Below are 26,850 nucleotides of genomic sequence, written 5' to 3'. Positions count from 1 at the left end.
ACTTTAAACAGTCGTCTAAAAATGTTACATATATTCACAGAATTTTCCATATGCTTACATGCATATTTTTAAATTGTATGTTATATTGAGATTTTAGATTTTTTTTTCTTTTTTTGGCACACTATACATGTTTTATTTCACAGATTTTCAATTTTTTTCACATTATATATTTTCTATTCTCTATGGTTTCCATGTTGTGTTTTACAAATATTTTTATTACCTTAACTTAGGTCTTCAGTCTGTTTTAGGACTTCTGTCAATAGTTTTTGTGCCAGAAATGTGATCAGTAAAGTACATACCTATTAAGACATTTTAAATGACTACTGTTACTGTGGACAAAGGCAATATTTAATAACCACATTTAAAATTTTACATAGACAAATGAGAAGCATTTTTAAGACAATTTACAGTTAGAAATGTACCTAAGAAATGTATTTTGAGACTGAATTTGATCCAAAACCTCAGTGGCCAGTTAATGGGAGAAGCCATAAGGAATATGTAGCAACCGAACAGATCTGCACATTGACCTCAATGTGTGTTGAAGCTCAGAAACTTTACCTAAAATTTGGGTCAGTCACATTTCTTTAATGTATCCCACATAACAAAAATGTCCAAAATGTCTCATGTAGCACTGAAACTGTTGGTTCATGAACTGATTTGTCAACTGACGTAAAATTGATCTGAAATCTCGGTAATTGGATTAATCCTTTCAAGCCAGTAGTGAAAAAATTGACAAACAATTGGTCGTTAAAACTGGAATTAGGAAAACCACAAAGGCAGGATATTAAAGCATATGTGAAATGCTGAGTCTAACACTGTAATTCAGTTTTAAATATTTCAGCAGAAACTTTCAGGGGTTGCTAATGCTGCTCTTTGACTAATGTGAACTGTGTGGTTCATTCATGCACTCTGTAGTTGACTAACATGAGTCTAGTCACATTAATGAATCATAACAGCCACATTTTGTGTATTTATCAGCGTGTCTGACCCAGAGTCTAAACAGTTTCGTCAGCGGTTTTACAAATTAATGCCATCCTCATTGTGTGAAAGTCACACTTTTAGTATCTAATGTGCTAATGCTCCATTACAAGTTTTAATCTTATTAAACAGTGAATCTAAGACTGAAGCTTGACTTAAAAGTTTTTAATCACATTATATTATTGAGACCTACTCTTAAGTGAATTTTCCCAGCTGCTAATATGGAGGAATGTGCAGTGAATGAAGGTCAGAGGTCAGCATTGTGATTCATTATGACATTCCTGAAGAGGTTTAAATCACCAGCAACCCTCATAAAGTATCAGAAAGTTCTGTTTTCTAAAGAGGATTGTTTGTGCTAATTCTACATAAATACGTTTCATTTTACAGCCCTCACAGTGGGAGAATTTATGCTGATGTTTCAATACTGCAGGAGAAAAGCAGGTTTTTCCAATATCAGTTGCTGTTTACTATTTCTATTGTACACAAAACCACTATCTGGCTGTTATTTGTGTTTCATGCACCTTTAAAGTGCAACTAAACCACCCCAGCAGGTGATGTCGTTTACTGTCAGCCCTTCAGGTAGGGAGGGAAACTCCAGCACGCAAACCCTCATGGAAAACTGTTGACAACACAAAGGAGTGGACAGATAAAACAGACCCAAATGTTTGTGGACATCATTTGTTTTGACTGAATTTGAATTCAACACCTCGTTTAAGTGTCTTTATGCGACAAAACCTGCGAGCAACTGTGTTTCTTACTCACATTTCCAGAGCTAACATGACACCACGCAGACAGCTCTGCACGACTTAAACAAAAACAGACTATTTTGCCAACCTTGCCCTGTTTTTCAGTCACTCCAAAGACGAGGCGGTGCCCCCGTTCCACATTGTAGCCTGCCATTGGAGGACAGAGGTGCCAATCACAGCTCCGGGTCCGTGTAGATCCGCATCAGCCGTGCGCAATAACAGCTGCGTCAAGACAACCGCACACAAACAGGAAGATAAAACAGCCTGTTCCAGTCAAAATAAAAGAACAGCGGTTTAATTTAATTATCTGCTGTGCCTAAAATGCTACTATTTCGAGTGTAGAGGAATGATTGAAGGGTAAATAAGTTAAATAAGTGTTGGTTCCTCTTTGTTGTCTCACAGGTTCTGGCTCATTTGCATTGACTTCCAGTTAAATTTAAACGGGGCTTAAAATTTCACAGTTTGCCTATAAAGCCCTGAATGGTTTTGGCTCCTCGGATCGTCATCACAGTTACTCCTCCAGCTCCCCCATTCACACTTCAAAACCAGAGGTGACAGGACTTCTTTGGTTCTTGCACCCAGGCTCTAAATCCTGTCTCACTGCTAGCAGTTTAAAATCACAATTAAAGGCCTATCTTTATTTCATTTGCTTTTAGCAGTTCTAGTCGTGTCCACTCTTCCTTTTTTTATCAGCCCACCGTTTTGTATTGATTTGTTTAAAGACTTCACTTACTTTTCTCTTTTACTCGTCTGCTACTATAGTTTATAGTTTAACCTTTTTGTTTGGCCTCTCGGAGCCTTGTTCTGCTGTTTAAAGGGAATCCCTCCTCTTCACCATACCTAATATACATCGGAAAAAATAAATAACAGAAAATGAAAAGAGAATACAAAATAATACACATGAAAGTGAAAATTAAAACAAAGAGTGCTCATAGGGAATCCAGGAAATCCTTAGATTTGTTGGGCTTTTATGTGTATCTTTGTTTCAGAAATGAACTGGTTCATCGCCATATCTATTAATAGTGGAGGATCTTAGTCTTGGTATTTATCATTGTCAGGTAAAGTTGTAGTTTTTATAATGTTTTGTAGGATTTTAATCTGTAATATGCTGTAAGTTCACACCTTAAGTAACACCTTAGGGTCTTAATTTCAATATTTAAACTTGTTTGGTAAATTCTCAAGGCTAATCTCATCTATCAACTTCAAAAAGCAGCAGCGGAGTCTTCATGCATCATACAGTTATGATGACACTAATGGAGAAATGCAAAATGACCACAAACAAATGGAAAGAGACCACAAAAAGACACAACATGACTGCAAAAGACTCAAGTTGAGCACAAGAACACATAAAACTACCAAAGAGACAGTAAAAGACACAAGTCAACGACAAAACGAGACACAAACAGATCACAGAGAAACAAAACGACCAGAATGAAGTCACCACCGTTGGGCTTGAATGTGAGCAGCTCTCTTTTGAAACCTCACAGGAAACAGGTCTTTTATTTTGAAACTCTTAACCAGAAGCTGCGCGCGTCGCCGCTGCGAGCTCGACCGTCTTCCACCGTCATTATCTGTACACACGGCGGCGACAGGAGCTCCTGGATCGGCAGGGACGGCCGCTGTCCACCGCTATTCTCTGTGTCTGTGTGTGCGAGGAAGAAGGGACGCTGACGGAGAGCAGAGAAAAACATCTGCGGATTCACCTCCTCACAGGAAACGTCCCCCTGGAAACCTCCGATGGATTAATCTGATTTGTCTGCGGTAAGCTCGCTTTTTTCTCCGCTGTTGAATATCAATCGGTGCACCCGCCTTGTCCCCTATTTTTTTTTTTTTTTTTTTTTTTTGCGCTGTGGAGATGAATCCATCTCCGGAGAGAGAGAAAGAGAGGAAGCAGAGGAGGTGAATAACACGTTCTAAGGCTCCTCCGGTCTTTCTGCAGGTGTAGCTGCGTCTGATCAGGATAACTTCTGCTCCTGGGAGAGTAAAAAAACTGTGAAAAAGAGGCAGTGAGGTGGTTTTACTGGTTTGTGTATGATGTTTAGCAGAGAGAGGAGGCTCTTGTGTTGCAGCAGCAGCAGCAGGGATGGATGCGCTGCAGAACAGAGCTGACCACTGAGGCCACACATTATAAAATATAAAATAAAAAAACGCCACGACGAGCCGCAGACAGCCTCCTATTGATTCTCCCACCAAAATAATGATCATAGCTGCGAGCTGATTGCACTGCCACGCTGCTAAAGAACCAATTAAAGCTGTCTTAATCGGGTTTATCTCATGTGTCTGGAGGTGCAGCCATCCATCTTGTAGGCAAACACTGTGTGTGTGTGTGTGTGTGTGTGTGTGTGTGTGTGTGTGTGTGTGTGTGTGTGTGTGTGTGTGTGTGTGTGTGTGTGTAGCTGGGAGATAACCTCATGTGCACCAACTTAGGCAATAGTTCTAGTGATGGCTGGCAAATGTTCACTCAGCATCCCGATGCTCTGAGTAGTCTGGCTGTCCCTGAATGACTGCAAAATTGTGGTGCGTGATGTGCATCAAGTTTGACTGTAAGGAGGTGCATATTGTGGTTCATGGACCGTGGCAGTGGTCGCCTCAGGACAATTTCTGTCCATGTAAAGCTGCATATCAGGCACACTGGCACACGAGCTGCTGCACAAGTATATCATAGGTAAATGTTGAGAAAAATGTGTGGATCGCAAGATATTTTATAGTGGGAAATGGAGCCAGAGCTGCAAAAAAAGGGCCGAACTATGCATGCATTACAATTTTAAAGAATGCAGTTAGCAAAAAGGGTGCACTTTGTTTTATGTTTCATTCAGAGCGTCTGACCCAGAATTTAAATTGTAGTGCCAGTGCTTTTGCAAATTGATCTACTCGTCTTTTTACAAGACACTTTTCATTATATGTCATGTGGTAAAGCTCCATTGTGTTTTTAATCTACTATGCAGTGAATATTGAACTGAAGCTTGACGATATCACAAATCAGATTGCAATATCTGCCAGAAAAATTGCAGTTAGATATTTCCACAATTTGTTCAGATCGCTTTAGCTGCAACTAGTGATTGTTTTCATTTAGTGCTGCAACAATTAGTCAGTCAGCAACACTTTCAATGATCTTTTAATCGTGAATCAACTTTTAAAGATGGTTTTAGCTCTTGAAATGCGATCATTTGCTGCTTTCTTTGTCCTACAATGATGGAAAAACTTTGTATTCTGGGTCAGACAGCTAAAAACATCAACTCTGGGTAATAAAGATGGACATGAATCATTATTTTCTGATGTTTTTAAACTAAACTAATAATAAAGTAAGAAAATAATCAAAATTAATGATGCAGCATGGATTGAGCTGCTGATTTACTCTATTAATTAACTGCATTTGTGGTTTATAAAATGTGCAAATATCATGATAAATATCCATTGCACTTTTTTAAAAAACAATAAATTGATTAATCTAAATGGAAATAGTAGTTGGTTGCACTACAATGCTACAAAATCAAATCAAAATCGGCCTTTATTGGTACTCGTGGCATCTTTTATGTCAATGATATTCAGGTTATAACAGGGAAAACCAGCAAACCCTCACACTGGAAAAACTGCCACGTGCGATTTCTGGCTTTTTTTGCTTCAATAATAGCTTAAACTATTTATTTTTTCATGATCTACTAATCCGCTAATGGTTCCAGCTCTGCAAACAGCACTTGTGCGGCACTTTCCATCAACTGAAGTGTGTTTTAGTTCAACACGAAACCTTCCAACCTCCATCGCTGTAGACCCACACATCATTATTTCCAGTGGATTCTTACGTTGACCGTTGGCCCTCCACTGGCAACAGATTTGGAAAGAACCACTTAAAACCCCTCAGTTCAGACTGACAGGCAGAAGCAACAAGAAAATGGGAAATAAAACATATTTTTTAAAAATGTCGCCCTTTTCTCCGGTTTGAAAAGTGTTCATCTGCGAGACATGAATCCGTCCGACTGAATGGACTCTCACAATGGGCTCAGTGATTTAACAACATGACTCAACAAACTCAACTGCGGACATTGTGACGCTAAAACACAGTTAGGCTTAAACCCACACGTACATACTGTATGAAGCTCAGCTGTGGGTTTTATAAGTCGCTCTGTTCATTCAGTGCACCAAGAATGCTTTGAAAGCTTCAACACTGTGTTTCATTGTGCTCATAATCTTGTAGCAGAGTGAAATGTGCCCATTGTCTCGTTGTTGATACACTGAATGAACTCAGTTGTCTGACACAAGCAAATGTTGTAACTATTCAGAGAATGGCAGCCGTAAGGAGGAGATTGTCAGCGATGTACTGAATCCAGCCAACTTCGCAGCGGGTTTTACATGTATTCAAATGGCCCAGAAATGAAAATGATCTCCGTTTGGTTATGCCTTTGTTGAATGAACAGAAAGTTGAGTTTTTTGGAGTTGAATAAGGTCGCTGTGAGTGCAATGCCAGTGGGAGGGATGTGGGAAGTTTGACCTTGCTTTGTGCCATGTCAATGATCTGAGTGTAAAGGGACCCCACTCCTCAAATTAAACAGGGCTGTCTTGTTGAAAGCTGCGTAGAATCGCAAAGTGATTGTATTCTGGAGAGATTTCATAAGTTTGCAGAGGTTAAATAGTGAAAATATTGCCAGATTTAATGACCAGATGAGCACAGTTTTTTCAGTCACATTTCAAAAGCCTCAAAACCACATTCAATCTTTCTTTATCGAACTTGTTCTTTGCACCACAAAGACAGACAATAATAGTATCAGGCAAATGTGTTACCATTAACTAGTGTGTTCCTATTTAGCAGATACAATTAGTCTATTAATGGTTCAGAAAATAAGAAACAGCAACTCATTTCAGTCAAAAATTGCTCAATTTGTGAGAGTTTTTTGCTTTTCTTGGCCACTTACAAGAGTAAACTTAAAAATTTGGAGTTTTGAGCCAAATGGTCAGACAAAATAAGGTATTTAATTCTTATAATGGGCTTTTTTTTAACGTTCTTTGGTCATTTTCAAAACAAAATGATTAATTAACCAATCTTGAAAGGTCCAATCTCGAACTGGCAGTTTCAGTGTTGATAAAAAATAGTTTCCATTGTAGTATTATAAGAAAAGATATGACTTTGTTAACCCAGAGAATGTGAAATTTGCTTTAAGAAACAGATAAAGGACCGTTTGAAATAACAGGTACATTCAAGTGAGATTCAGCAAAAGTTAAGATACATAATTAGTTTAAATTGACTGATCAATGGTTCAGTTTATGTGATATCTTAAATCAGTCATAAATGCCAAAAAAGGTTGCATAATTTCTCAATGCTCAAAGTGACATCTTCAAACTTCTGTTTTGCATTTACAGATATTTAATTTAAAGTCATACACCACTGAGAAAATAATCAAATCTTCCCTTTTTTGAAGCTGCAAACTGAAAATGTTTGTTGTTTTTGGCTGATGAACAACTTAAGCAGTTTCTGTCTGTTGATCAGTCGATTAATCATCCAATTTATTTAGCTGTATAGTGTTTTTTTCCCCCCTGTAAGACAAAATCAGACTGTACATACGTGTGTTTTTCAGGCCTGACTGACTGTCTGCTGTTTAATCCATCAGTTACGCTGTGTGACCCTGACACGTCTGTCCTTTTCATTTAGTATATTGATCGCAGCTTTACTATAAATGACCCAGTATCCCATTATGGCTTCCAGCGCTGTGACTGTTATTATAGATGATTAACACTTGGGCCTGTACAGCTTCAAAATAAAGGCTGTCATTTTGGCAAATTAATTTCCAGTGGAGTCCAGTGGTTGAGGCTTATGTAGCAGCGCTGACCGTTGCTGTGTTCAGGTCATATTAACTCCTTCATCCGTCTTCATTCTGCAGCTGATTTGAAGGAAACTCGCAGCAGAAAAGAGGATTTAGCAGATCAAAATGAGGAGTTTTACCATCCTAGCCTTGGCTGCCTGTTGTTTTTGTGTGAAAGTCAAGTCCTCCCACTCTTTAATCGTCTCCTGCCTTTTGCTATTAACTCTTTCAACACGTAGCTGCGATTCCGACCCCACAGGACCCTCTTTATCACGCCGTTGTGGCCCTCTCCGAGGCAAGCTGTTCATTTGGGTCTGAAAATAGCGTGATGATTGTGCTCGCAGAGGCTGAGGTGGTCATGCGATACCCAGGCTGTGCCATGGAAAGAAACGAGCCCCGGGGCTACGATGCCATCATCTGCCTTTTTATTGTTTTTTTTTTATTTTAGGGGTAAAAGTTGCAGGTCAGACGCTGAGGGGAGGAACATCTCTGTCATGGTGAAACGCAGGACCAGCACCGACCCCAAAATCATTAGATTACGTGGGTTCGCCTTGACATTTTGATATGATACATAGTGTTGACTCATGCATGTAATTGAAAAACAGGAAAGTCGCCTCTTGGATGTGAAAGGCTGTGATGAATGCCTGTGAAACTCTTATTATATTACTGTGAAAATGTAATAAGTCTGCCTGTTGCTGCTGAATCCACTTGATAAATCTAAATGACTGTTTATCTCCTGCAACGAAAGTTTTATCCTGATGTCCAGACACAAGACATGATTCGTATCCACACAGGAAACATGCACATAAACAATACAAATGTCCTACATTGTCTGTTACAGATGTGTAAAAGCTGTGGTACTCTCTGGTCTTTTTACTTGAAGAGCAGGAAGATTTTCCTAATCCCCACAGACAGCACGACGACATGAGATCTCCCCTCATTTACTCTGATCCCTGCAGGAGTGGAAGCGGCGCTATTTCAATCACTGCAGTTAAAGAGAAAATCCACCAGAAAAGAGACATTACCTGTTTAATTCCAGTCCAGTTAGTGTTTTCATGCTTGTGCAGTTTAAATTGAGGCTGGAATGGGTTCTAAAAACTTATTTAGCTCCGACTTCTTTGTGCTTATACTGTTTTTCGCCTGGGATGCACAATATAGTTTATTTTTTCTTATCACTACCATTGCTGAAACTGACATATGTGCGCATTTTTCCCTCCTTTTGTCACAACAGGCGTTATCTGCTTGTCAGTGTTCATTTTGGACTGATGCCAATATTTCATTCTAAAGCCTTTTGGATCAATACCAATAATCATGCATCGCTAGTTTTTTTTAGTCTTTACTCTGGAAAGTAAACTCAGTCTGCTGTGTATTGCAGGGCTGCAGCTGAGCTATAAAGTGTAAAGAAAATGCTCTTAATACAGATCACAAATTACTCGCTTTGTCCAAACAAGAAAGAAAAACTGTAAATCTTAATGTTTTATAAGCTGGAACTGACACATTTTTCCTCCATTGTTAATTTATTGTTCATCAAAATTGTTCCCTCTAAATGGAAGTTGTACCCGAAGCATGTGTTTTAGGGGATTTTTAAATTAAATATATCTGCTACACTGCAGAGAGTGGTGCTGTAAATACCAGAAGATTGGAAGATGTAAATATAAATGTCAGAGAAGATTATTTGGTGTCTTACAGATTACCGGACAAGCAGCAGTCCTCCTCCTTGTGTTTCTGTCTGGGGTCTTTGGTCGGAGCTTATTCTGTAATGCTGCTGCTGGGCTCGTTCCTTCTTCTGGGTATTTTATGTGGTTTTATTGGCAGTAATGAATCACAGTGATCTCTTTCTCTCTGCAGTGGCTCCTTCTTATGTTGGTTAAGCAGAGTGGAGCGAGCGCTCTACAACCTGGAGGTGTGTTCGGATCCTGCACACAGGAAGTGGATGTTGTGTTTTGCAGACGCGTGCTTTGTGTTTCTGAATCCCTCCAGGTGTTTTTGGGCTGCAGGTGACACAGCAGTGATTTATAGCTGTCATCTGTGTCGCAAAGTAGTCATTTCCTATTATTGCAGCCTGTTGACAGAGAGGACAGCCAGAGATTTGAATGACAACGCAGCAGTGGTGGAAAAGGGAATTTACTTGACTTGAATGCAACCTTTTATGCTACTTCCTGTTCATACTCCATTACATTTCTAAGGAAACTATTCTTTTTGCCCCTCAACAGCTTTATTTAATAGTTTAATATTTAGATTTACACATTAAAAACACTTGATAAGCTTGTAACATACAAAAGGTTTTTAGAGAAAGCACATAATGTTGTGTTTTTCTACTCCATTAGTCATTGCACATCTCTCCAGATTTATCTTGTTGCCCTTTACAGGAGATTTGGTAAAAAAATCTGGATTGCACTACCAAACTTTATCTAAAGTAGATAAACTAGCTTCATATCAAGCAGCAACATCAATACAATGCTATTAATACATTTTTGCATCAGTATTAACATTAATATATAATGTCTATTAATGCCAATACATAAGAAGTAGGAGTTCAGATATAAGAATTGTATGGAATGTTTTAATTCTTGTATTGATACATAAAGTTTAAGGCTAAATCAAAGTACGTTTTCCACCACTTCGCCAAGCTTTTTTTTAAAAAAAAACTGACGAGTGACTCTTGTACTGTCATTCTGTGTTTTAGGGTTGGCACTTTTTGCCATTTTAAAGGCCATTTTTATTGTTTTCACCTCCAGCATCATGTGACACTGGTAATGCTGACCAGACCACTTCTTAGAAAGAACATTTTTGTTTTCCATTCGTGTTAAACGTGAGCTGCTTTCAACCAAATTAACATACATGAATTTAGTCCTCTGGCTAACTTTGCTGGGAGCATGTTGCAGTCTGCAGCAAGTGACACATCTGTTTGCACTTTTTTTCTCCCTGTGTAAGCATTTGGGTTTCCTTGCTAGTAAATGTAAAACAGGCCTGAAGGACTTGGGTCATATACTGCACAGCTTTACTTGCGACGCCTGATTCCTGCTCATTCTGGGCTGCAAAATAATTTCCCTTAACACAGATTTCAAACACAGGACATAATCGTTTTCAGATATTTCACAAGTGTTGCCTAAATAAAGGCTGATTAAAGGAAATTGTCATTTCAAGCGTGAAAGGTGATTGTGTAACTCCTCGCACACAACCTGCGAGCCGACAGCCTGCTGTTAATGTGGGTGAGCGAGTCTTTAGCTGAGATGAGGAGCGGTGAGGTAGTTTCTCCTTAACCTCCGTCTGCTGCAGCGCTGGCGTTTGCCCCCAGCACCACCTCGCTCCATCCACAGACGCTGTAAACAAGTATGTTTCCAATTAGCCGTCTCTGAAGTCAGCTGGCTGCTAATGCTGATGAAAGACGAGGCTGCTGTCAGCGGCCTCTTCCCAGCCGTGTTAAACCAGCTTCTTGAGCTTCCAGGGCTTAAAGTTGAGGCGAAACGTTCATTAGTTTAACTGGGTCTATAAAGATGGTATGGCTCTTTTTAATTGACGAAGCAGGTTGCCTCACTCATTACAGAAACTGGTTTAGCTTTGCTTTAGTGGGGCCAAATGCTCCATCAGTAGAGCCAGGGAGTGGTTTGCTGTTAAGGGTCCCTTTGTGCATTTCAGTTCCTGCCCTGTGAATCTACACGTGTGTGTGTGTGTGTGTGTGTGTGTGTGTGTGTGCGTGTGTGTGGCTGCTTGTGAAGCAAACAAAAATAAAGTGCATGCCAACTTGTAAATGCAGTGGCCGGGTGTAAATTCTTCCTCGCGAGTGTGGTCATGGAGTGAGATGGAAAAGTAAACCATAATAAGTAGTGTCGTTAAGTCCTCTTATTGCAGCTTCAGCTGGATATTCTCAGCGTAAAGTATCTCACATCAACATCACCATGTGTTTAAATGCAGTGATCACATTAGCCATGCACATAGAGCCCCGTCACATTATGTTCCTCTGTTTAATTAGTAATGGAATTTAAAGTATCGTGTTTAATTTCTGCCTAATTGAAAGGTTTTCAGTGGGCTCTCTGTTGAGTCTCGGAGGAAGCTCTGAAATAATGGAGTATTGAATCATAATTTCCCCAATGGAGATGGCTTTTGAGCTATTATTTTACCTACGTGCTAATCCCGTCTCTTTCTTTCTCCCTCCACCCACAGACAGTAGAGAATGGGCTGCGTCCAATGTAAGGATAAAGAAGCAGCAAAACTCACTGATGACCGGGAGACCAGCCTTTCGCACAACTCAGGCTTCCGCTATGGGTCCGACCCCACGCCGCAGCACTACCCCAGCTTCGGGATCACCACCATTCCCAACTACAACAACTTCCACGGCGCCGCCACGCAGGGAGTGACCGTGTTCGGAGGCGTCCACACGTCCTCGCAGTCCGGGACGCTTCGGTCTCGGGGAGGAACAGGTGAGGTTCTCCGTGAATGCACAACAGCTGATCAGTGGCCAATATGGTCTAGTTGAACCAGGTTTGTAAAAGCTGTTGCTGTTTGATTTTCTGCAGGTTTTTACCATTTTAGCAGACACTTTCTTCAAAACAAACACTTGGCAGGTTGGTAAAGCCTCTCGCAGTGGGTTAAAATCATCACGACACTAAAATGCTGCACTGAAGCTAATATTGACAGTAGTAGAACAGCAGTTTTAGTCATTTTTAGTCCATTTTTTGCTTCTGTGGCAAAAGGTAGATCAGAATTGGTGCTCCTTGTGAAGAAACATGTTACTGACAATGCAAAGATGGATGTTTCCCCCTTTTTCCAGTCTTTATGTAAAGCTAGTCGCTACATGCTGTATTTATCATACTGACAGAGTGGTGTCACTATTCTCATCTAAGTCACTGCAAGAAAGTAAAAAATGATATCCTAAAAGATGGAGCTGCTTATCTAAGACAAGGTGACGCTGTAAGGATAAAGCATGTTGCTATCATTAAACATAGGGTTAGATCACAAACAGAATAATTTTAAGAGGATGTCAGTCCAACCAGGGAAACTGGTTGATCTCCAGTTAAGTCTATCAAGGTTTGGGTTGTCACTTTATTTCTGGGGTTTGCTGAATGAATATGGGATCCTTCTCTTGTCTGCACTGATACTGTGCTACAGAAGATAAATGTCCACGGCCCGCAAGTTAATGGAAAACAGAGTGACCTAAATTATCGCTGGTGCTCTGTGAGGCACATCTGACAAGCAGACAGACCAGACAGTGTGCTGCAAAAGTGCTTCCAGTGTGGAGGAATAGAGTTTACAGTTTCTCGTTTAAGATTTTATAGATACATATCATGTGTGATGCATAAATTAACAGCTAATTTGGGCCTGTTTTCTGGAGGTAACATCCCAGCACAAATAAAACACTACAGTCCCAATGCCAGCTTGTATGAATAAGAAATTACTGGACGAGGGCAACGTGAAGGAACATTCATGTTGAACATTGTAAAGTGAGAGCTTGAGTAACAAAACAGAACACTCAGCAAGGTCAGAAGCAGAACAAAAACCTCATCTGACCTCTCTGTGAAGACTTCAGCATGAATGACTAAGAGACAGTGAGCAATTTTGGTCGGCGCAAGATTCAGAGATCATTGCATTGATAGGCAGCACTCTAGTTCTGACTGTCCAGGGAGGCTTCAGATCCAATCAGAAAATGAAATCATTTTATAGTTTCAGGCTTATTAAGAGATTCAGGGACTCCAGGGCCATCCTTATCAAATCAGTACGCTTTGATTGACCTCCCTCATCTAGAACTTGGCAGCAATTGTTTAGTCACTATTCATAGAGGACGCTTTGTCTGATAGAATAGTGTCAGATTTCTATTTTTGTCTGCAAAACAAGGAGTTTTGTTAATTTGCGTGTTAAAGCTGTAGTCATTTTTTTGTTATAGTGGTTTTGGCTGATGTCTTATTAGCCTCTAAAATTATTATTATGAAGACATGGCATGCCTGACAAATTTAAGTCAAATATTGGTTCCCCTTATGGCTCCGCTTTGGTCTCCACCAACTCCTGAGGGAAATATTTGCATCTTCAGCTGCAAAATGCTGCAAAATAGCTTCATGCTGTGAATAAAACCCAAAAATTAAAGTTGTGGGGCATTAAACCAAAACATTAAATTGCAGAATATTAAACCAAAACATTACAGTTGAAGGACATCAACCCAAAACAATGAGTTAAATGTAATGAACTAAAATACTTAGGTGAAAATTTTCTTATATACTTAATTTATGCTTGTTACTATAAACATATCTTTGCACAGTTCATTTAGTCCGTTGATTAATGTTGATATAAAAGTACTGATTAATGCAGCTTGAAAATCAAACAGTATTACTTAATATGCGGGAGAAAAAAACGTCTGGAAAAAAACACAGAAATAACGCACAACAATTTTCATGATGCCAAAGACACAAATTATGAAATATAATGTATGTAAATGATGAATATAGGCTAAAGTCTTTAAAATATCTACAGCACGTTGCTCATATTTTTCAAGCAAGGAATCATTTTGAACTATGTTAAGCTCTCCACAAATATTTAAAAGTTACATCCGGTTGGTGAGTCTGTGAAACTTCTAAAATAAAACCTTAGCTGATCTGGATTATTTGTCTGTTAAATTTTTATTTTGTGCATAAGTTTCTAAAATTAACCAACAGATGGGGTGTAAAGTGTTAGAAGGCAGTAATTCTTTTAGCCTTTAGATAATAACCATCCCATGTGTTACACAGATGAACTAACCCAGCAGTAGAAACACAATGAAAACCCAACGTAATACTTCATCCATGTAATTCACTTCTACTAACTCCAACCACCATGTCTTGTGTTGCTGCAGGGGTGACTCTGTTTGTGGCTCTTTACGACTATGAAGCCAGGACGGAGGATGACCTCAGCTTCAGAAAGGGGGAGAGGTTTCAGATCCTCAACAGCACGTAAGTGTTGAAACATCTGCATGACGGCATTAAAAGGGTGGCGGTCGTGTTTTGTGGCTCTGTTTCTCGTCTGTTGTGAGTGTTTAAATGCTGCTTTTGGAATGAAATGTTATGCAAAGACTGAGCGAACTGGTCTGTCTGCTATAGACTTCAACTGATTAATGAATCTGACTGCTGCTTTAATGTTTGTGACAGTTGGTATTATAGAGAGGAGAAATAGTCTTACTTTAAACTTCAGTTTAAATTAGTCAACTGTGATTTAAAAAAAGCAAGATGATGGCTCTGCCTTACTGATCTGATCCTTGTATTTTAAAATCAAGCTGAATTCTCCTCACTTTTTGTGTAAACTACAGTTATTTGTAGCATTTGTGTATTTTTTTCATTTTTCTAAAGCGAAAGAAAGAACAGTGGTCTGAAAGGGCATTACCAATAGCAACAGCTGACCAACATCTGAGAGACTGCATCACACTTTCCCTCTCAATATCTGTTTTCCAATTAATAAATCACAGCCAGACATTTATCCTTATTAGGGCTGAACAATTGAAGACCCTCAATCAGTGAGTCTGACTGAGGGTTTGCATTGTTGTGTTAGAGATTTTACACATTCATGCTGTTCTCGGTCTGTGACAGTCACAATTTTGATGGTATCTCGTGTGTTAATACTCCGTCACGTTTTCAATGTATTACACAGCAAATATTGACCAGAAGCTTAACTTTAAAAGATTGTATTGTGAATCACATTACAATCGAGACTTCACCACCAAATGCTGTTGCTAGGAGACCCAATTTTAACTTCTGTGGTGTGCTGCTTACTAGAGCACATTGTCCTGTATATAATAAAAACATTGATAAAAGACGTCATGCCATTGATTGTCGACATGTTTAAGCTCTTTGACCATTGTACAACATTCGATATGCAAATTAAAGGAAAAGTCTGAACACGTGACCTCTGCTGTGAGGGAATAAAGTGACTCTGTTATGCCGTAGAGGGTGTTTTGCTGGAATTTTTTGAGTCCAATTATCCCCTTAGACAGAACGGTCACTCTTCCATTCATAGGGAACAAGGAGTCACTGAATGGTTTGATTAGTAAGTAAATATAAAATTATATGAATCACACCCGATGGCTGCCTAGTTTAACACCTTTGGGAGATTTTGGACCAACATGTTAGACAGCGCTCTCCACAACTGTCTTCCAGCAGAGTATCAGAGAGTCAGAGAAGCTGTTCTGGCAGCAGGTGGTGACAAAATACCTTCATGAAACTTCTACGTTGGTTTTTCCTTTACTTTGTCACCTGCCATATGTACTGTACAAGGAAAGTGGAAGCCAGGGTAACGACTTTCCAACTACTTTTGCAAAGGTGAAGTTGGTTATTGTTGCCTGGAAATATGCTATGACAAATGACAGAAACAGTTCAAACTCAAAGCACCATATACATACAGTCATTCCTAAAGTATACAGAGTGCTTAAAACACAGATGGGGCAACGGTGTCGGCCCTGGCTTGAAGTTAAGGCATATATTGAATACGATAATAGATATTCTCAAAGGCAAGTCACGCATATATTGTCCCTGTCTAATCGTATTACATGTTAATATCTGAACAAATATACAAATTCAAGAAAATTGTTTAATACGACTTTAAAATGAGGATTCACTGAATTTTTGTGGACTGTATGCTAAAAAAAACAGCTGTTTTTGGTTTGTGTATTCATATGTTCTATTCTCTGCATCCTCTACATCCAAAATTGTATCCATGTCTGTCTAAATAATGTGTAAATGTGAATGTTTCTCTCTGTTTATTCCAAATGGAATCATCCATCCACCCTCCATGGTCCTCTGCTCAGTGAGGGAGACTGGTGGGAGGCTCGTTCTCTCACTACAGGTGGAACTGGATACATTCCCAGCAATTACGTAGCTCCTGTGGACTCAATCCAAGCTGAAGAGTGAGTAAAACTTTTCTTTTTTTCATGTGAGCACACACAGCCTCAGTCTGGGAGGCACGGCTTCGTCACCATGTCGTAAATATTTGACAACTCCTCTCACTACCTTTTCTTAAACATGACAGTGGCACACACAGTATCAGTATTTGAAAAAGATTTAGAACAAATATTATTCCTCATAGATTGATTCTTTTTTTTCCCTCCCTGCAGCTGGTACTTTGGTAAATTAGGTCGAAAGGATGCAGAGAGGCAACTCCTCTCCAACGGCAACGCCAGAGGCACTTTCCTCATCCGGGAGAGTGAAACAACCAAAGGTACTCACACTGAACATACTGACACGTTAAATGCATTTAAACTTCAGGAAAACAGACAAATGTGTTTGAGAATCAGTAAATATTTAGCAACGCTTTCCTTAAATGGGCGAGTAAAAGCTAATTATTTATAGATAAACTTATGAAATCATCACGCCCAACATGGCAGCTTTGCTTAATTTCAGAATTTTGTTTCGTTTCATGTCATTGCTGTGCAGCTGCTTCATATTCATGGCCCCATATTTTTGCACAAAGTGCTATGTAAATGTTAATTAAAAATAATATCACACACTCTCACATGTTCTATAATCCCATTAAAACCGACTCGGTTACGGTATATGTTAAAATATTACCATAAATGTGCGTTTAGCTCTTTATCTGCGTGTCGTCTTGCTTCCAGGGGCCTACTCTCTCTCCATCCAGGACTGGGATGACATCAAGGGAGATCACGTCAAGCATTATAAGATCCGCAAACTGGACAGCGGCGGCTACTACATCACCACCAGAGCCCAGTTTGAGACGCTCCAGCAGCTGGTTCAGCACTACTCTGGTGAGCGACAACAACGTCTAGACGTGACCCATCTGCGTTTCTGGTTTTTACTTCTTTTTAAAGTACATTTTCCATAAATCTGACACATGGTTGCATATTCAAATTGCACTGTTACTCCAGCCAGGGCCGCAGGGCTGTGCTGCCGGCTGATCGTGCCGTGCCACAAAGGCATGCCTCGTCTGACTGACCTGTCTGTGAAAACCAAAGACGTGTGGGAGATCCCGCGGGAGTCGCTGCAGCTCATTAAACGCCTCGGCAACGGCCAGTTCGGAGAAGTCTGGATGGGTGTGTATCTTTTGGCACGGGTTAGGAATTGGACAGCTGTGGGCAGTGTTGCACAACAGCTGTATGTGAGAGATTTCAGGGAGAAGAATTTAAAATTTTCCTTCATCTTCTTCCATTTTGACTGGAACAAGATTTTTGAAGATGATTTCTGATTGGATTTAGGACGTGAAAAGGCCTGTAGACTAGTTAAAACCTGGTACACTACTACACTTCAAATTTCTGTTTACAATGTCTTCCTTAAAAAGGTTAAAAAAATAAATAAAAACTAGTATGAATTCTATGGGGGGCTGCACAGTGGCGTAGTGGTTAGCACTTTTGCCTTGCAGCGAGAAGATCCCTGGTTCGCGTCCCGGCTTTCCCGGGATCTTTCTGCATGGAGTTTGCATGTTCTCCCTGTGCATGCGTGGGTTTTCTCCGGGTACTCCGGCTTCCTCCCACAGTCCAAAAATATGCTGAGGTTAATTGATTACTCTAAATTGCCCGTAGGTGTGAATGTGAGAGTGATTGTTTGTCTATATATGTAGCCCTGTGACAGACTGGTGACCTGTCTAGGGTGTCCCCTGCCTTCACCTGAGTCAGCTGGGATAGACTCCAGCCCCCCCCGCGACCCTAGTGAGGATTAAGCGGTGTATAGATAATGGATGGATGAATTCTATGGATTTTAGGATGTATTTACAGCATGATCAAACTTTGCTTCCATTGACATGCACCATTTTCCTCAATTTACCTTCAGGTATTCATTGATGTTACCAGACAATTGCAGAATAAATGTTAACAAAAGAAAAGAAGAGTTTACTTTTAGAGTTGAGGAGATTTAAGAGAGTCACAACTTCAGTGCAAAAGTAACAAACCAATCCCAGTTTGCATTATTCACTTTAGCTCTTTGGCTTTTGAGAGTTTGCTTACAAAAATCCCAATAAATCTCAACTGTGTCCACATCTCTATAACTACCACAGAAATGACTAGAAATAAACAGCTGTGTAAAGAAATAATAGTACAGATACAAATACCTGATAATTATAGTAAAAATGTATTCTGATGAGTGACTCTTTTTATAATCTTGTTTATTTTATTGCAAAGCATACCAATGAAACTATGATCTGTTTGTACAAGTTTGATCTTGCTTCCAAACTTTTGGCCTGTAGTGTATATATGCCGTTTATGTGACATGATTTATCTCAGTTTGGCTTAGACACTGTATTTAGTTCAGCTTAGTTCAGTGTAACTTAATTTTTCCTGCACTGGGCTTTAAATGTGCCTGATATGCAAAGACCTAAACGTGTAGAAACAAAATTTCAACCTGTAGTAACTTTTTAGTCTCACTTAAACCTAAATTCAAGTCCTCAAAGAATTCTTTGCCTCATCATTTGAGGCACTCTCTATGCAGATAGATGTCAGTTCACTCCAAAATAAGTTGTATAAACTCATTTATTTCTTAATTTATCACATTATTTTTATATCTTTATACATTTTTATTAATTTTACCTATATTACTGTGTTTTTATGGCTACCTGTTGTATGACATTATGCCAAACTAAACTTCATATTTATATACATTTGCTAACTGCATGCTTTTATTGTCTTTAACCTAAGAAAAACACTACTTTTAGAACTGATAACTTTGTAGATTTCAACCACACATTTTACATTTCTTTCATGTATTATCTGTCTTTCCACACTTCTCACATTTCAGTATATCAGACTAGGCATTCTGTTTTTAAATGATCTCATTTTCAAATTAAAATCCTGATGTCATATCAACCATTTTTTTCCTCAGGTACGTGGAACGGCACCACCAAGGTGGCGGTGAAGACGCTGAAGCCCGGCACCATGTCGCCCGAGTCCTTCCTGGAAGAAGCTCAGATCATGAAGAAACTCCGACACGATAAGCTGGTGCAGCTATACGCTGTGGTATCAGAAGAGCCCATCTATATCGTCACTGAGTACATGAGCAAAGGTAGGTGCTGTTTTAAGCAAAGACACTATTAATATTACATACATTTATTCTTGCACACACCTACACAGTGTTTACATAATTTATACATCTGCGTGGACAGCAGAGTGTGTGTCCTATTTCGGTGCAGGATGCTCGATCCGCATGTTGTAGCAAATATAGTTTATCAGGATATGGTGATGTTTGGAAAAAAAACTAAAATCTTTAGTTATCACAGCAATAACAAATATATGTGAGCAAAGTGTAACATTCATGGCAGAAATACCAGAACTGATGCGGTATTAGCTACGAGTTCCTTCAGTTTTTTTTTTTTGGTTTTGTTTTGTTTTTAATCAGATCTGAGTTAAGATTGTGAAAATACAGAACAGCAGATTCTAACTCATGCTTCATCTCTGTCTTTTTTAGGGAGTTTGCTTGATTTTCTCAAGGATGGAGAAGGGAGAGGCCTCAAACTGCCGAATCTAGTGGACATGGCAGCTCAGGTGCGCTTCTGAAAATCTGAAATGCTCTACACTGTGGATTTGCTGCAAGAGAACTGTGAAAGAGATGTTTTTTAAGAGCTAAAGTCACTTTAACCATTGCCAGCTGTTACTAATTCATTTAAGCTCAGTGTTGATCATTTCCATCCTGATCTTATGGCAGCGTTTGCAGTTTCACTAGGCAAATTCTCATGGTAGCAGAGCCAAATAGCAGTAATAGAAAGATTTCCACTTAACCTCAAGGCAGTACAGTGTTTTTGTTTTTTTATTGAGATAGTAAAGACCAAATGGGCAAATCTCTAAAGTTAGTGATTCAGGCTGACTGTTTATATGTTACTCTCTGACTGTGATTCATAACTTCCCCTGAGTTGATAAATAATCACATCTGACAATGTAGTTTATCTTGTAAATATGATAAATCTACAGGTTTTCAGTCAAGAGATGTACCGCTCTGTTGCAGTCCCACTTTTTTTGGGGCTGATGAAAGAAATCCACAAACCTACGTAGAAATCTTGCTCAACACAGATTAATGACCTTGAAGCTTGTTCAGTGATATGATGTTCATTGGAAAAAATAACTCCATTTCCCAGGTGGCAGCAGGGATGGCGTATATTGAGAGGATGAACTACATCCACAGGGACCTGCGTTCTGCCAACATCCTCGTCGGTGACAGCCTCGTGTGCAAGATTGCTGACTTTGGTCTGGCCAGGCTCATTGAGGACAATGAATACACAGCCAGACAAGGTAGGAAGACTGGACTGACCATAAATCCATCACTTAGTTCTTTATCTGCTAGTTTAAAACCACTTATTTTCTAAATCAGGTTGCACCATTGCAACAAAGGTACCTAATTAATGCCAGTTTGTAGGAAACATCTGGATTAGGGTCCAATCAAAAACAACCAGCTGTGTACAGTGATCAGGAAGAATCACTAGCTGTAACATAACATGCAGAAATAACATTGTCTGAAGGCTAACGATACTTTCAACTGTGTCGTCTTCCTGTTTGAAGTCGTAATACAGACATGTCTGAGCACTCAGACATAACACACGTTTCAGATTCATTGCGGTTTACAGTTTGCAAGGATATCATTATGAGTTATAAATGTTCATAAGTCTGCTTGCTTGGACTTCCTGGGGGAAAAAATGCTCATAAATATGCCTGAAAATATGTTTTTCAGTTATATTAACAGAAGTCTAGCAATAGTTGTTTGTACGCAGGAGGTGATTTGAAGGAGGATCAGAAAGATGCCACCCTTCTTGTTAGCAAAATGACCAAAATGCATCTCTGTAACCCTCTGAAGCCCAGAACCCACAGGCTTGTTTGAAAAGTATGTTATCTTTAAAAAAACACAGCCAAAAGACACCATTTAACAGAGTCAGAAACTGTAAAAACATAAAGAATTGTTGGATTTTCAACTTTTCAACAGTCATTGAACTGATCATCTATGACATGCTGTTTCTTTGGTAAACTTAACCAAATCTAAGCTTAAAATTTAGTTGTTTTATTTTTATTCCTTTCATTCCACGTGTCTCATTTAAATATTAGTCAAAAATGTATAATTTGCATTAACCAGGTTCGGTAAAAAATAAAAAATTCTGCTCTTTCTGGAAAAACAGAGAAGTCATGCCTGACTCGGTTGTAACCAACAGCCACCTGACAAATATTATGAGACTTTTGGCTGAACTGAAACTGAACTGCAGGCTGTGTGTTTGCACAGGACAGATAGGTACAAGTATGGAAACAAATGAAAAATGTAAACAGGAGAACATCTATCGTATGTAGAGTGACCGTATTTTTTTCCAGTATTGGAAACACCTGTGGACACCAGAGAAAATGTTCTACAGGTTGATTGCAAGTTTTTTCAACCTTTGTAAGATAAATAATCAAAGAAACATTTTTGAGGTCTCCCTACTTCTAGCCATGTTGTTTTGTTTCCACAGAGGTGCAGGACTTTATATTGCATTGAAAAATGGGCCCAAAGTGAGCAAAAATGTGACGAGAGCAAAAAAACACCACCTAGAAACTGCTTGGAGTTCAGACGATTACCCTGAAATCAACTGTGCATCTGCATGAGTGTGTGGGTTGGTTGATGATGTGGGAGCAATGATTTGTTATAAAAATAAGGAATCCCTGGGTACGCTGCAATCAAGAACCACAAAGTGAGAAATCTGATTATTCCAATGCTAATGTAGCATCTTAAGTATGCAAAGTAACAGCTCATGTTAGTCATATCAGTTGGTATTTTGTTGCATTTTTTTTTGTGTGTGACGCTTTTGGATGAAAGATTAGACTCGTGACTTGTGAGCGAACCTTCTGCGTAACCTAAATGTTTCTGTAATGTTCCGTTAGTCCTCAGCCACAATATGTTCCGAAACCTTGTCATCAGAGGAAGCAGTTTGTGGGCTGGCAGGTTATTTCTTCCATGCAGTCAATTCCAAGTCACATTTCACACACACACACACACACACACACACACACACACACACACACACACACACACACACACACACACACACACACACACGCAGAGCTTTTTCAGCATAAGTACAGTAAACGTGCATGAATTTGTCTTGTTGAGGTCAGTGGAAAACAGAAGCACATGTGGTCGGAGCACAGTGCAAAAACAGCCGATTATATTTATACAAGTGCAAACTGCACAGCGCAGGATTTATGGCAGAAAAATGCCCTTAACTAAGCACTTGTTCAACACAGAAATCAATCTGTCGCTGTGACTCTTACTGGGAGGCTGAAGAATAAGCGGTTACACCCTGAATCACTCGAGTGTTCTCTCTCCTGAGTCAGACGTGAACTACAGCAGGAGGACTTCCAGACTCTGTTAGTCACTTTGTCAACATGTTCTCACTCATTTGTTAGCAATTTAAATGTTTACTCGTTCGACCTGGGCCAAGTGCAAACTGAGACGGAGATAATGGAACTGTTCCGTTATTTCCCCCGGTGGGATGTTATTATTTCCTTTTGTCTCTGCACTAATGAAATCACAGATGAAGGAGAAAACTCTGCACAGCGACCACTGACCGACTTACTCTTTCGGTTTTGTAAACGTTGCTTTAGTTTATCTCCACTCCTGGAAGAACTACAACAGTAGAAATGTTGCAGGTGTTTGAGAAAGTTCACAAAATGTGTCTGGATTCGTTTTAGGTGCAAAGTTCCCCATAAAGTGGACGGCTCCCGAGGCTGCGCTCTACGGGAAATTCACCATCAAGTCAGACGTGTGGTCGTTCGGCATCCTGCTGACGGAGCTGGTGACCAAGGGCAGAGTGCCCTATCCAGGTGAGAGCGTTGAGCTTTGAGCGTTATGCAACCGCTTCTCGAATCCGGCTGATTGCTTCGTGTTTGATTAATGGCGGCGTTTGTCTGATGAGACACCAGGCTAAAAAAAGAGCAGCGTGTTGCATAATGTACACTACACTGTGCATTATGCAGAGAAATGTTCCCATCTGCATGTGCGAATGTGAAATGTTCTGGTTTAACTGCCATTTGATGTTCTATTTCAGACATTTAAATGAGTGAACCATCCACTGTTCCGGATTTATCAGTCGCGTTATAACAGTGAATGGTTTAAAGAGGCGAATTTTAGAATAGATTTTGTGAAATAATGTGACATGCAGTGATGCAGATGAGAAAAAAAAATGCTAGTTGAAGTGAAATAATCTCACAGTAACAAAGACGTATGTCATACAAATGTGAAAAAGGGAAAAAGAGTTTAAAAATGTTTATGATGGCAGCAGTATGTTGTGAGCATGTAAACTGTATGCAATAGTGAAAATTATATTCAGGGTAGTCCAGCAATCATTTTTATTTTTTTTCCAGAGGCCAAAATAACCAAAATGCTTCCCTCTTAACCCTCTGAACTCTAAAACCTGCTGGCACGTTTAAAAAGCATGTTGTCTTTTTAAAAAAACATGGCCAGATGAAATCTTTTTTCAGGACCAGAAACTGTAACATGTAAACAAAAACTGTTTGATTTCCACTTTCCAACAGTCCTTGAAGTAGTCATATGTGGCATACTTTTACGTTGGGAATCTTAATCAAATCGGTGCTTAAAATCATCTTATTTTATCATAACTTTATTCCACTTTTCTCATTAAAAACTGCTAAAAAAAAAAAAAAAAAAAAAGTTCCTTTGCATTAACCAGATTCTGTAAAAAACAAGAAATTCTACGGTCCTCAGCAAACTGGAGAAGCCATGACTGACTCAGTTTCAACCGACAGTCACCTGGCAGATATTCTGGGACTTTTTGTCTGAACTCAGCTGAACTGCAGACTGTGTGGCTTGTACAAGTGAAACAATCTCATGGTAATGAATAATAGTGTCATAATTATGTGAGAAAGGAAAAAAAATAGACAAAATATTCATGGTGGCAGCAGCGTGTTGTGAGCATGTAAACTTTATGCAATAGAGAACACTGAGAGATTAAAGATTGTAAGTTATATTTAAAGTAGTCCAGCATGATTGTTTGTATGCAGTAGGCAATTTGAAGTGATTTTATCAGCAAAATGACCAAAATACATCCCTCTTGTTAATCCTCTAAACTCAAAAGCCCACCGCACACAAAAGCATCAAAATAGGCATATTGTATTTTTTAAAAATGCCAAAATGAAACCATTTATCAGAGCCAGAAACTGTACAAACATTAAGAACTTTCTGACAGTTCTTGACCTAAACATCTGCGACATGTAATGTTCCATTGAGAAACTTCATCAAATCTAAGCTTAAAATCATGTTATTTTAGGAAAATATCTTTATTCCACATTTAAAATTAGCAACAACAACAAAAAAAAAGCTTAATTCTATGATGGAAATAAAAGGCTTGTAAAAAACGGTAACAAGGAAGCACGTCATAATAATGTGAAAAAAGAGAAAAATGGTAAAAGAAAAAGTTTGAGCATGTAAACATTATGCAGTAGAGAAAATCTGGAGGTATTTACAGTCATACATGAGGTCAGTTAGAGTTTGAATGTCGCCACATGTCTGTCCCCAGGCATGAACAACCGCGAGGTGCTGGAGCAGGTGGAGCGAGGCTACCGGATGCCGTGCCCACAGGACTGCCCCACGTCCCTGCACGAGCTGATGGTGCAGTGCTGGAAGAAGGACCCGGAGGAGAGGCCTACGTTCGAGTACCTGCAAGCCTTTTTGGAGGACTACTTCACTGCCACTGAGCCTCAATACCAGCCCGGGGATAATCTCTGAGCGGCCGCCGCCCCTCATCTCATGTAATTCCATCGGCTTCCCACCAGAGGAGGCCAGACGCCACACATTCTCTTTCTCATCCTGTGGCTCTGATCTCAAAAGCTCATCGACTTTGACTTCTCGACTTCCAGGCTTCATACGGAACAGGGACGGAGCAGCAAAGTGACTATCAAATCAGAGGATGTTTCGAAGGTGGGAGGGGACGCAGAGATAAACAAAATTAAAAAATGACTGCCATGGGTGTAACTTGTATGTAGTGTAAATATAAATTGCTCGTTTACTTCTCTTTTTTTGGTTTCATTTTATATTGCTTTTGATAATTTGGAAAATGTGTGGAATTTTTTTTTTTTTTTTTTTTTTTTTTTAAATCCGAGGTTACAGTCGTTTCAGATTTAGAGAAAGGCTCACAGTTGGTTCCAGATCTCGACATTATAACCGTTGGAATGCTAAAAATTGTGGACATGAAGTATCTCTGAAATTTTTTTCTGGGAGTCCGCTGACCTTTTTTACAAGGTTAATATACTTCTCTCCTCCTCTTCTCAAGGAAACTTAGATGTACTATAACACCTGTTCTTGCCTTTTCATGTTTAGTAATATTCTTATATTGTAAGGGAATGCCTTCATGCTTTATACACACTAACTTAATGCATCATGGACTCTTCTGCCCCAAACCCCAGCTGTATGGCATATAAGTGCATTCATTGCATTTCAGCTTCTGCCAATGATTTTTAGATCGGCTTGAAGTAACTTTTAGTTCAGCTTTGTGCAGCTGAGAAGAGGGTTGACGTCCTCTCCGACTGCAGCCATTGTTCAGCTGACTGCTTAGTATAATGATAATATTTTAAACTGTACGTTGCATTAATGTATGGCAGCAGGCTGTGTAAGAATTCTACATTGTCTTTTTGCTTCAGCGGCCACACAAACAAACTGCCATGTCATGATGAGAATGAAGGATGTGTACCAGTGTTTGTCCCTCCATAATGTGTATTTGGAAATAGCATACTGAGACCAAATATCTTTTATTTCATTTCGCTTTTTCCTCAACATTTCGGCCAGTCTTCTATGTTGTAACATAATTAAGTGATTTTTACCACATTTTATTATCCTTAAGTAACTTTTTCTCTTTCTGGGTGCACACATCATCCCTGTGTGTATTTATGTTGCTTTCCACGGGTAGAAAAATGATGCAAAAACTTATTTTTGCATCACTTTTTGGACCCTAATTTAGTAGATTTACAGAAAGTTTTTGGTCTCTTGCATTATTTATTGTCTCTGTCTGTTACTCGTACACAGCTGGTTTTGAAATAAACAATCTTGCCATTATTATGCCACTATTTGGTGCTGCTTTTAAAGCTTTTCTGACTGCTTGGTTCATTTTTGACAGCATAAATCTATCACCGTTGCGTAAATGCTTTCAGCTGAAACGAGTGTCATGTGGTGGAACAAAGTCAAATTTAACACAAGTGTTTCATTAGCTTTTTATGTTTTTTCATCATGAACATGTTTTATAACTAAATCTGTAAACTGTTTTGATATTTGTGTGAATGTAGCCTCTTTACTGCTACTTATATGCTACTTATATGTTTACCCCATTTATCCTAATCATACTTTGCACTTTAAAACCTTGTTGAAGCTTTTTAATAGATATGTTTAGCTTTAATAGTAGAAGTAATAACGTGTCTG

The 26,850-nt window shown here is 39.3% G+C and overlaps 1 protein-coding gene across 1 annotated transcript; it reads left to right on the top strand.

Moving 5' to 3' along the window:
• Positions 1–3,287: 3,287 nt before the first annotated feature.
• LOC111573260 (tyrosine-protein kinase fyna) lies at positions 3,288–26,490 on the top strand. The gene is made up of 12 exons (XM_023277329.3): positions 3,288–3,485; positions 11,681–11,937; positions 14,337–14,433; positions 16,278–16,376; positions 16,584–16,687; positions 17,085–17,234; positions 17,355–17,519; positions 19,297–19,476; positions 19,879–19,955; positions 20,543–20,696; positions 23,115–23,246; positions 24,959–26,490. Exons 2-12 carry the CDS (start codon positions 11,691–11,693, stop codon positions 25,165–25,167), a joined length of 1,614 nt encoding a protein of 537 aa, XP_023133097.1. The 5' UTR covers positions 3,288–3,485; positions 11,681–11,690; the 3' UTR covers positions 25,168–26,490.
• Positions 26,491–26,850: the final 360 nt, after the last annotated feature.

Source organism: Amphiprion ocellaris, chromosome 20 (genome assembly GCF_022539595.1).
Source record: "Amphiprion ocellaris isolate individual 3 ecotype Okinawa chromosome 20, ASM2253959v1, whole genome shotgun sequence".
Lineage (NCBI taxonomy): Eukaryota > Metazoa > Chordata > Actinopteri > Pomacentridae > Amphiprion > Amphiprion ocellaris.
The sequence above is the reverse complement of the archived record's forward strand: the minus strand, read 5'-3'. Positions and strand labels throughout refer to the sequence as shown.

What these genes read in the sequence shown, in the direction of transcription:
- LOC111573260 (XM_023277329.3), top strand. Translation starts at nt 11,691, where the DNA reads ATGGGCTGCGTCCAATGTAAGGATAAAGAAGCAGCAAAACTCACTGAT. An exon ending in TAGTGGACATGGCAGCTCAG is followed by an intron (nt 19,956 to 20,542) that starts GTGCGCTTCTGA and finishes TCCATTTCCCAG; the next exon opens with GTGGCAGCAGGGATGGCGTA. An exon ending in TGAATACACAGCCAGACAAG is followed by an intron (nt 20,697 to 23,114) that starts GTAGGAAGACTG and finishes GATTCGTTTTAG; the next exon opens with GTGCAAAGTTCCCCATAAAG.